Genomic DNA, 12,415 nt, shown 5'->3' on the forward strand with positions numbered 1-12,415 from the left:
GTTAGTTAATTGATTTTTGCCATTACAAGCAGGGGCGTGTCCATAATGGGTGCAGGGTGTGCGGGGAACACGGGCCCCTGGGTCCAGGGGGGCCCCGCACTGCACACACTGCACCCATAATATTACTTACATCTCTGGTCCCACGTCGGCACGGGGTCCGGCGCTGTAAAATGACTGGAAAATGGTCGCGGCGGCCATTTTCCAGTAGTTTGCGCATGCGCAGTACAGGGAAAATGGTGGCCACGGCCATTTTCCCGGTGACCTGTGCATACATTATAGACTCTGGGCACACTCAAGTGCCCAAAGTCTATAACTCCGGCACTAGCCGTGCACAGTTCAGTGCGCTGCCGGGCGGAAAGGAGGGGGCCCGTGTCGGAGACGGCACACGGGCCCCCTCCTCTCTAGAAACGCCCCTGACTACAAGAGTCACTGATATTGAATATAGGTTAAATCACTAATTACTTATTATACAGAAGCTACTCACCCATTGACACCTGTAGTTCAACAATAGCTGAGTTGCATGGGCAGGCCTAGCTATATTAAAAGTAAAAGGGCTGGGCGGGCATAGCAATAGTAAAGGCATGGGCCGGCCAATCGATAGTAAAGGCACGGGTGGGCCTATCTATAGTAAAGGGCAACAACTGCCCCCTATATGGTGAATGGCATTTGTTGGTATATGGAATGTGCACCTTACAAAAGTACATAAACAAATAGGTGACCAGCGACTTACAGTACAATATAATGCAATACAATACAGGACAAGGACATGGATAATATACATTGTTACATTAGCGACCATAACACCCAAATAAGCAACAGGGGCATAAGCAACCAAGTGTTAGGTGCCCTAATAGGGAGTAAGAAGTAGATGAAAGTAATGTAAGGAGAAGCACACATGGTTAGAGAGTCCTGCTCGTAATAGCTTACATTCTAATGGGGAGGGGCAGACAAACAGGGGTGACACAGATGGGGTAGACAGGGAGGAAGGAGCATGTAGCAGCACGTTAGGATGAGAGCTGAAAGGCTTTGATGAAGTAGTGGGTCTTAAGTAGAGATAAGCGGGTTCAGTTCTCAGAGAACCGAATCCACACGAATTTTGCAGATCCGAGTCGGATCTAAGACCGGCTGAGGTTTTCCCGCCTGACTTGGATCTCAAAGCGAGGGAAAACATCATCATCCCGCTGTCGGATTCTCACGGTTTTTGGATTGTATAAGGTTCCCCGCGCTCGCCGACCATTTTCTTTTCGCCTGTGGAGAGTGAGGAGGATGCAAGGGAGGGGTGGTGCTGTTGCTGTGCATAGGGGCTGGCTAATGTTGTCATGGGGGCTGGCTGCTGTTGTCATGGGGGCTGGCTGCTGTTGTCCATAGGGGCTGGCTATGCTGTGCTGTTGACCATAAGGGCTGTGTGGTCTATACTCTATAGGAGCTGTGCTGCAGACAGAAGAAGGGGCCTTCAGTGGCTCCTGTCACTGCAGTCCATAAAGGGGTGCTGCTGTGTTGACCAGGGGGTGCTCTGTCCATCAGGGGTGCTCTTCATCCCCAGTGTGAAAAAATTAAAATAGTTTTTTTGTGTGTGTGCGTGCGCGTTAGCCACACTTAACAGCAACGTAGCTACGCAGGGCTGCTGCCTGTGTCGTTTATCAAGGGGCTGCTGCCTCGTTCAGGGGTGCTCTCCCCTCAAGTGCCCCCCAAAATAAATAAATTAATAAAAGTGTTTTTTTTCTGTGTGTGCGCGCGAATGGCCGCACTTATCAGCAATGTAGCTGCACAGGGGTGCTGCCTGTGTTATTTATTAAGGGGCTGCTGCCTCGTTTAGGGGTGCTATCCTCCCTGAGTGCCAAAAACAAATAAATACCTTGTATTTCTGTGTGTGTGTGCGTGTTAGCCACACTTATCAGCAACGTAGCTGCACTGGGGTGCTGTCTGTGTAGTTTATCAAGGGGCTGCTGCCTCCTTCAGGGGAGCTCTTCCCCCCAGTGTAAAAAAAAAAAAAAAAAAAAAATTAACAAAAGTGATTTTTTTTCTCTGTGTGTGTGTGCGCGTTAGCCGCACTTATCAGCAACGTAGCTGCACTGGGGTGCTGCCTGTGTCGTTAATCAAGGGACTGCTGTGTCCATCCAGGGCAGTGGCTGCTGTGTCCATCCAGGGGTTGCTGTGTCCATCCAGGGGCTGCTGTGTCCATCCAGGGGCTGCTGTGTTCATCTAGGGCTGGGGCTGCTGTGTCCATCCAGGGGCAGGGGCAGGGACAGCTGTGTTCATCCAGAGGCAGGGGCAGCAGGGATGTATTCGTAAAAAAAATTGTCACACTGTAAGTGGTAGCGCAGTGTATTATTCTTTTCTTATTCATAAAAAAATCTTGTGACACTGTAACTGGAAACTTCACAATGTTACAATTTAATAACACAAAGTTAGCAATAAAAAAATGCAACTTTTCACTTCTTTCCTCAATCTTGAATAAATGATTAGTCTACACGCCAACTACAAAGCCACAACAAAGTGCTAAATAACGTGCATTATATATTAAACATAATGACATCACAAACGCCTCAGCTGAGATTCATATAAACATTTTCAAAAGGTGAAAATAGAGGATATGGTTTAAAAAATAGAATAAAGCAGCTAAAACTGCGTTCTCTGATTATAGTGTCCCTACTCCCTACCCATGGCCCCTCTACCTGAATTTTAAGAGGGGCATTTCCATGCAACTGTATTCCAGAGTGCAGCTGCTCCTCCTGTAGCCCAGGTCAGAAGATGTGTAGGGGGTGTGGTGATATGGACTAAAATGGAGCTCACATCCACTAAAGTGTTCAATGAATCCCCAATCTAACAGGGAGCGTAGCTGTAATTTATACACAACACAGGATGGGGTGACGATATAGGCTTGGGTGCTGGTACAATCTGTGGTGATGGTATAATCTTTGGTGATGGTATAATCTGGGGTGATGTATACATCATCTTCTTCACACAATATTAATTTGTCCCAGCTGGAATCCACCATTACAGGTGCCTCTGTAATTTTTGCACGAAAATGACGATAAAGGTCTTTCTCGTAGAATTTGTAGTTCATTTTGATGGACATTATCTTTTCCACATTTTGGGGAAGTAGTCTCAGGCCGATCACTGACAAGGTTCCCGGCTGTGCTGAAAACTGTTTCGGAGTACACACTGGAGGGTGGGCACCGCAAGTAAAGCAAAGCCAGTTTGTGTTAGGGCCTCCAAATTGCCTATTTTTCCTGCCAGTAGTTCTTTACATCTCTTCAGATCTGTGTTCGTTGGTATGAAAATCCACTCCCAGCAACAGGCATGACGCTCAAGAATTCTCAAGAAAGGCACAATGTAAGACTTAAACCTTAAATCTGAAATTGGGCATTTGATCTGCTCTGCTTGTCCACATATCTGACACACATTCTGTGCTGGTTAAGTGGACAGTGGGTACAATGGTAGTTTGAAGGCCACTAACTATGTTTTTTTTTAATGTCCCTGTACAGGTTGGGAAAAAGTTTCAAGTGGAATCTTTGAAAGGATTATTTAACAGTCAATTGTTTTGGAAAGCACTCTTCCTGGTCCCCTTTTGGGATCAAAATCCACTCCTAGCAGCAGAAGCAGGCGCAGGATTCTCAAGAAAGACACAACATAAGACCTTAAATCTGAAATCTTGCATTTGCTCTGTTCCGTTTGTCCACATATCTGTGCTGGTTAAGTGGACAGTGGGTACAACAGCAGTTTGGAGGCCATTAACTATGTTTTTTTTTAATATCCCTGTACAGGTTGGGAAATGCTTTTCATGTGGAAGGTTTGCAAAGGATTATTTAACAGTCAATTGTATTGGAAAGCACTACAAGAAGTCTTCCTGGTCCCCTTCTGGGATGAAAAAATCCACTCCCAGCAGCAGCAGCAGGCATGGTGCTCAAGGATTATTCTGGGGCAAGGACTGATGTGAATGAGTGAAATATATGTTTGTAAATGCCTCCCCTCCCCTCCTCCCTCAAATTTACTTCAGAATCAAAAAATGAAATGAAATTTACTACCAATCAACCCTTCCTGTCCCTGCCTTCAACTACACACAGTACATACTCTCCAACTCCCTCAGGCCTCTCTCACGGGCAAAATATTGGAGGCGGGAGTGGGAGGGAGTAATCAGTTAGCAGGAGAGACTGCATGCATTTGTTGAACGAAGAGGGCGGACAGGAGAGTGAAGGGAGATGAGGTCAGAGATGAAAATGGGAGAGGAATGGGTGAGGGCTTTGTAAGCGACTGTGAGAACCTTGAATTGGGTTCTGAAAGAGAAGGGGAGTCAGTGGAGGGCTTGTATGAGAGGGGAGGCTGATGTAGAGCATTTGGAGAGGAAGATGATGCTTCTTTACTGAAGTATCAGTCTTTTATCAAGATGGCCACCAACAGTGCTACTGCTCATGCGTGGCGCCATATTGTCTCTATGTTTGAGCGCCACAGTACTACATGGACTCCGCTGTTCATCTCATACTGCCGCTGAACATACATGACCAGAGGGTCAAATGTATGCTCCGTTCCATCTTCGCTATCTGCTGGTGTTACTGTGGGCCTGATTCAGCAAGGATCGCTGATACAATAGCGGCAGCAAGCGCGTACGCAGTTCTGCTGTGAGATTATGCAAATAACTGCGATTGCAATGCCGCCGCAGCACAACATAAAGACGCCCACTTCCCTTTTCTCACATCCGTAATACCTTGCAAGTCTGCGAAAACATCGGTACCATCGGAGCCTCACGCACAATTAAGGCAGGTCAGACCTCACTCTCCAACTGCTAAACTTCCTGCCGGTATCTAGAGCTCAGGCTGCATATGCCGTCGCAGGGGTTTAATTATGCATGTCCCTGTAACGACATTCAAATGCAATGGCACGCCTGCGTTCGCCCAGCCACCCCCCCGTCGCCACCCACAAAAGGCACCTCCTGTCAATCACTCTGTCAATCACACACTGCGATCTCATGTTAGATCGCACACTGTGATGCATACGCATATCCCGAAAATCGTCTGACTGCGTGCGTCTTATTATTTGCGATCCTTGCTGAAGCAGGCCCTGTGAGTACGGCTGTACAATCTGTGCTCTGCAATAAACTTAAACTGGTTAATGCTGGGTACACACTGCAAAGATATATCTGTAAATGATGGTCGTTCATACACACTGAACGGCCATCATCTGCTTCTGGCCGCGGGTCCCGCCAGCTGGGGGGGCGCGTGTCCGCCCCCTCCCAGCGGCCTCTGCTGCATGTGTAAGGGTGGTCAGCAGACCGCCCGTACACACTGGCCGATGGCCAGATATATCTGGAGATAAATCCGCCATCGGCTCTGCAGCACAGCATCACATACTGTATCTGTGAACGACGTCGTTCACAGACACATCGCTGGTACACACTGGCCGACGGGCACGAAATATTTTGGCCAATCAATTGATCGGCCAATATATCTGTCAGTGTGTACCCAGCTTTAGTCTCACTGCCTGACCTGCCTCATATATGGATTCTGCTCGTGTCTACTATATTCCAACCTGTGTATATCACCAATATGTAAATACATACATCAACAACATTAACTCTCTCGCCCAGAGTGCTATTGCATTTCCTTCTGCATTTTGATTTTGCCTTTTAAATTAACGCTGCCTTCAAAAAAAATAAAACATAAAAAAATTGGCATACTTGCCGGAAGCTCGCCATTGTCTGCATCTCACAGGCATCACCTCACCTGGTGCGGCTCACACCCCCCTAGAGACGCCACGGATTGTTCCAAAATCCAGTTATTCCACATCATGTTTGGCTGATCTTTTGTTTTAAAGGAGTAATTTGCAGTGCAGTAGAGGGTGCAACTACAATATGTACTCATTCACCAACAGGGGGCAGTACCATTGCAGTGCATTGTACAGTGTGTAACAGCAGCTTCCTCAATTCGTTAGAAGACTGCATTTCAGAAAACACAATCCTGAGAGAAACATGACGTAGTGATGTATGTCACTTTGGTTGGTACTTTTTCCTCCGTCCACTTTATCTCTCTCTCTCCAAGGCTTAGTACATAGGCACCAATGTCTCAGTCACACACAGATGTACAAGTACAAGCCGCAAACCCCGGTGGCCAGTGTACGCTAGCGATGCAGGTTTGTCCCTTCCAGATGTTTATCTATGCGGATGAGATGCACGATATTGATCACAAATACGCTTGGCGCTGCCATGTCGCACAGGACCTGAGAGAGGGTACTTGGCCTCTGTAGCAGTATAAAAAGGCTCATCAGTATGTGCTCTGCCTCCTCCTCCCATGTGACCCCAAGCATGCCTTTAGCATTCTGTCTAAATGCAGTGGTAGTTCTGCACCCCAGCAGTGTCATAATGACTGACACTGCTGGCTCTTCAAAGTTATCCGGTAAACGTGTAGCTTTGTGAGATTAGTGAATTGATATTACAGTATGCTGCTGTGGATTCTTTAGATGGCAGTTGCAGTTAAATGATGGGATTTCTTACCTGCCTGCAAGAGAACACAATGCGCTAAATACAGATGCCTATGGCCAGCTTGGTTTTCAATTTGGATTACGTGCTTATACCCACAGACTACACGACAGGTGGGCAGGATGCACGACCTCAGAAGAGAATTGCTGTAAAGTGCTTCCCTTATAGATGGGCGTCTGCACAAACTAAACCTTACTGTTCTTCTAAAGTGAACTCATAACTGGGAATGTACGGAAAGCGCCTCTCAGCATGTCTCCCTCCCCAGCAGACAGTTCTCTTCCATTTTCATAGTGCTGACTTTATGCAGGTGCAGTGGAATTTGTTGACACTTTATAATTAAGTAATGATATATTGGTCTGTAGACCCGACCATGTACAAATGTAGTCTAAACAGTGATTTGATTCTTCAATGCATATATTTGTCTTTTTCTTCCAGTTGTGAATGTACAATGAAAGCAAAGTTTAAATTCGGTCTTCGTACATATGTATCATTTTCACTGACACTGAGCCTTAGAAATGCTGATATATACAGTTAAATAACCATTATATTTTTGCTCCATACAGAAGTCTGGGCTGGCTTGTTTTAGATTTATCATTAGATAATATCATTTTGTTTGTGGTAAGATATTGCTTTAGCTATGTAAGGGTCTATTTAAAGACATGGCTGAAAAGAATTACAAAGTCATCTTATACTTAATCAAACATAGATTTAATATCCTAAAACATCAATTTGACCTGTCAGAGCATTAAAAATAATAAAACACATCAATATATCATATGAAAAGCGATATTGTACAAAAATTCATCATATATTGTATAAAGTACCAAATTTGTACTCTTGATGTAACTAGAGGAGGTGGATCCTAAATAATCTGGTATATACCAGTAAAGAAGATATTCAATGGTCACAGTCCACACCTGCAATGTAGGTAAAGTCCCGTTCTCATTCAATGGTAATCAATATTATACCTCTGTATGTCATGTATAGTTCCGCGTTCCGCAAAGTTAGTAATATTTATAAGAAGTAAGGGGGTCATTCAGACCCACTCGCAAGCGGCAGTACCTTCGCAAGTGGGTCGATGTTCCCCACTGCGCATGCGCGAGACCCGGCGAGCGACGGGGAATCCGTCGCTCGGGGTCTCGCACCAAAGGGGGCGTGCTGTCGATGGTGACTGACAGCACGCCCCCTTTGGTGGGCGTGCCAGGGGAACGCCTACCGTCTGAAGCCGGCCCCACTGACATCACTAGTGATGTCAGTGGGAGTGATTTTGGCTCTGATAGAGCCAAAATCACTCCAGGGCTTGTGGCTGGGAAACCCGACCGCAGGGTTTCACTCGCAAGTCCGATGGTCGCGATGGTCAAGACCATCGCGACCATCTTTTTGGACGCTCGTATATGCTGTGGGTGGTGACCCACAGCTATACGAGCGTCCAGGAGGACGCTCCATTTTAACGGAGGAGGGCCCTGATTCAGAGCGAGCGCTCTGGTCAGAGCGTCCGGCTCTGAATCAGGGCCTAAATCTCTTGTGTTTATACGCTCGGCGGAGACATAAAGGAGATGCAGTAAAATCACTTCTCCGGCAGAAGATAACAAGCAGCAGCTATATATGTCAGTGGTAGTTGCCGCATGGACCGGACACAAGACACATGAAGGGAGGCACTTCTGCAGCAGGAGAGTTAGGGGCCGTGACTACCTTTCAGATGCACAAAGTCCCGTAGATCGCGTCTATATCCCAGCCTCAACCTCAGTCTCATCAGTGCGTCCAGTTGCACATTACAGTGTCTGTCTCCAATCTCCACAGGTGAATGCAGGATGAATGCATGTAACCAAGAGTATCTAAACGGGTCCAATATCCCAATATGTATGGACCTGCCCCTCAGGATACTAACTGTTGCCAATGTGCTACCTACGCAGACATACAGAAGGAAACAAAACTGGAAAGCAACATTGGCAAAAACGGTGTAAGATTCAAATTTACGTTCAGTTTTCATAGGGTGAATGCGGCTCCTGATTACACAACATTGGCGAATTCAGGGCCTGGTTCAGCAAGGATCGCTGATGCGATCACAGCAGCAAGCCCGTACGCAGTTTTGCTGGGAAATTCGGCAAATGACTGCGATTGCTATGCCACCGCAGCAGAACATAAAGACGCCCACTTCCTTTTACTCACATCCGTAATACCGTGTAAGTCTGCGAAAACATCGGTACCATCGGAGCCTCACGCAAAATTAAGGCAGGTCAGACGTTACTCACAAACTGCTAAACTTAACTTCCTGTACACAGTTGGAGCTCAGGCTGTGTATGCCAACGCTGTGGATAATTTATACACGCCCCTGTAACGGCGTTCACACGTACTGACATGCCTGCGTTTCGCCACCCCCCCCCCGTCACCATCCCCAAACGGCACTTCCTGTCAATCACTCTGCGATGGGTCTGCGTACACACTGCGATCAGAGCCCCAATCGCAATGGCTGGTTCACGCACACATATGCGCAGAACGCAACATTGAAACGGGTGCGTGCGTTTTTGCACTTGCAATCTTTGCTGAGTCAGAGCCTCTGTTACCTCACACAAGTGTTTCCTGGCTGCTTGCACGGCGACGACTGTTTGTGTCCCCTAGTACTGACAACTCTCTTCTGCTGGCTGTCAGCGCTGGCGACATTTTAAAGGTCATTTTTGTTTCAAACTCTGAGTTTTACGGCGCATCCCGGAAACACAACTTTCTGTAATAATGTGCAGGGCGTGGGTTGTTCATCCTTATGTCACCCCTGAAATACACTTCTCCACATGTCTGTGTGTTGTAGCTTCGTTCCTTTGCCTTTCCCAGGAAAAGATGTGATTGAGTTTTGCTTTTAATAACATACATATATATATATATATATATTATATATATATATATATATATATATATATACATTGCAGACTCAATGTGCTGCCGTAGTAATCAATCAGATATTTTCTTATGTGAGTCTTACCCTCATATGGCTAATCAGGAACAATATATGATTCTGGGGCCTATTCATCATCGGAGGCCGTATGTTCTCACTGCGAGGGATAATTAAGTATCCAACTCGCAGCAGGAGATAGTTTACACCGTAGTTTCATCATTGCTCCGGTGTGGGGACAGATGCTTCGAAAAGCAGCTTCCCCCTCGGTTATTATCGCAGCTACAGATGTAGCTGCGTTTCTTACCTCCATCCCGTCAGCCTGGCTACACACACAGCCGGCGGGGAGTCCGTGAGAAGGTGGCGGAGGGATCTGCTCGGATCCCTCTTCGCATCCCCAGATCTCCTTCCCATAGGAAGGAGCGGGGCTACGAGAGCAGGCGCAGTCTGAAAATGGCACTTATTCTCGGAAGCAATCTCAAAAAAAACTTTCAGTTTTCAGAGTTTGCTGAATATCAGGGGGTCCTATCGGACCCCTGATGATTAGTGGTCCGGTAACTAAAATATGCGGAAGCTAGTGTTCCTGCATTGTTACCGGGCCATTTATCGATGATGAATAGGCCCCTATATTACAAATAAGCATGTGTGTGTTATACAGACTGTAACCAGGGCTGGTACTATACCATGTGGAGCCCGGGGGGGTAAAAATTTCCTTTGGCGCCCACTGGCTGTGGCTTAACTAGGTATATGAGATACACATACTGGTATTCATCAGGGACTTTGGGGTAGATGTATCAAGCCTTGGAGAGAGATAAAGTACCAACCAATCAGCTCCTGTCATTTTTCAAGCACAGCCTGTAAAGTGACAGTCAGAAGCTGATTGGTTGGTACTTTATTTTTCTCCCCAAGGCTTGATACATCTCCCCCTTTGTCATGTATTCATTACATTGTATTTTACCATATCACGGCAAGCTAGGAGAGCATAGACAGAATATTTCTACCTGCATACATTAATACGTGCTGCCAACAGTCTACTGGGAAACAGGGCAATAACTGGATATTTTATCCCCAGGAGATGCTGGGGATAAAAGAAGAGGAAGCTACAAGTGAGAATGATAACAGAAGTATTGACAGGCCCAAACAGCGCCCCCTGCCCTGTGCCACGGCATCGGCCACACTACCCTAGTTACGGCCCTGGGCTCTAGTAATAATTTGGGGGCGTGCAGAAAAACAGAGTGTACCAGTCAAAAGGTGAGTTGTAGCTAGCCTTGGAGAGAGATGAAGTGGAGTGGCTGCCCAAAGCACCCAATCAGCTTCTGTGGGGTACATTTACTAAGATGGGAGTTCTATTAAAGAAGTGATGTTGCTCATAGCAACCAATCAGATTCCAGGTATTATCTTCTAGAAGGTGCTAGATAAATGAGAAGTAGAATCTGATTGGTTGCTATGGGCAACATCGCTTCTTAAATAGAACTCCCATCTTAGTAAATTTACCGCTAAACTGTTTTAATGACAGAAGCTGATGGGTTCCTTTATGCAACTTCACTGCTTTATCTCTCTCCAAGGTTTGATACATCTCCCCCCAAGCATTTACAAGATACATTATTCTCATAGATGAAATAACCTATAAAACTTCTGTGGCAATGGAATGGATTGTCCTACTATATACTGTATACCATACACTGCTCTGTGGGGGCGTTGCTGCACTTTTCTGGTTACATAGCACATACCTTCACTCCTCTGAGGGGCGGCCGTGCTGGAAGTGGTCGGCCAGGCACAGTTTGTTGGAAGGGTCGAGGGGGAGGCCGTGGTGGGCCGAGTAAATTGCACTCAGGCGATTCAAGTATTGGATGACTGATGTCGTCAGGCTGGTAACGCGGCAATCTGTGCGTCCTCCCATCCTGCGGGTAACAGCATCTTCTGTGTTTTAATATGCATTAATCTATTTATTACCAGCACATTACAATCAAAGAGAAACAACTGGTGCCCTGGAAAAAAGGTGGTGTTTTCTATAGCAACCAATGAGATGCTTGCTTTCATTTTTTTAAACTTAAAACGGCAGAGTGTTTCTTAAACATCTTCTGTTTGGCTGTACACAGCAGTCAGTCAGTGACACAGAATTCCCGGTGTACTTGGTGTCAGGTTTTTAGGTTTAAAAGACGGGCACACAATGCATCCCTGTGCTAACAGCTTTAGAATGCGGTTGCCCTGTACAACACCACCTTTTTTCCTTTGCACCAGTTTTCTTAAACGTAAACATGTGGCACAGGTGACATTACTGTTGTTTTTGAATATCTTTTTTTCCCCAGAGATCTTGAAGTGTCTACCAATCTCCAATCCCCGGTCCCCCCCCGCGGTGTTGTTGTTATTGTCACACAAGTCCCACACAGGAACCCCCTCTGTGCATGAACTTCCTGTCTTTGTCGCTCTGGGAGGTCTTATCCCCGCCTTGGAAAATAAACCATGTGACATCATATATACACCTTCCCAAAAAATACACCAGTTGTTTTCGAAATGTTAGTTTCCCTTTGCAGAAAATAATAAAACTGATTGCCTGCTGGCAGTGGTTGGACTGTGTACATCGTACTAGGTGGCCATTCCCTTCATTCCCTTTCATTACCAATTTTATTCTGTGTGTAATGGACTTTCTGCTTGTATAGCTGTCAGTGCTATAAGCACTCTGGAAGCGGCGGGCATGATTGGCGAGCCCTGCTCTGAGCGTGACCTTGGGGTAGTAATATAATGTGTCAGAAAATGGAGAAAGGACCTCTCCAGTCTCCACTGACATATATGCTGCAAGTTGTTATTGCGTTCTAGCAGTGTTCCAGGACCACAGAGTCCCGTCCTCTCACTTTTATTAGATGGCAGTCTTGGCACCGCTGGCAGCGCCCTGGCTCTCAGTGCTTGTATTACATGGGTATATTAATGTTCATATTGTAATGGAACGTTTAGAAAACAGTTTTATTTAAGGTGCGTTTAGCAAAGACAAAAATAAGAACAAATATTATGGGCCAAATGTAATAGGGTGTCAGTTTTAGTAACAGTACAAACTCGCACTT

At 46.1% G+C, this 12,415-nt stretch overlaps 1 protein-coding gene across 1 annotated transcript in view; it reads right to left on the reverse strand.

Annotated features, from left to right (window-relative positions):
- ADAM12 (ADAM metallopeptidase domain 12) overlaps positions 1 to 12,415 on the reverse strand; it is a 736,937-nt gene that overhangs the window by 38,160 nt on the left and 686,362 nt on the right. The window contains exon 21 of the mRNA XM_088452195.1: positions 11,087 to 11,257. Within this exon, the coding sequence (XP_088308321.1) occupies positions 11,087 to 11,257 (171 nt within the window). The remainder of the gene's footprint in view (positions 1 to 11,086; positions 11,258 to 12,415) is intronic.

The sequence above is a fragment of the Taudactylus pleione genome, unplaced genomic scaffold (genome assembly GCF_031769625.1).
Source record: "Taudactylus pleione unplaced genomic scaffold, aTauple2 ptg000034l, whole genome shotgun sequence".
NCBI classification, from domain to species: domain Eukaryota; kingdom Metazoa; phylum Chordata; class Amphibia; order Anura; family Myobatrachidae; genus Taudactylus; species Taudactylus pleione.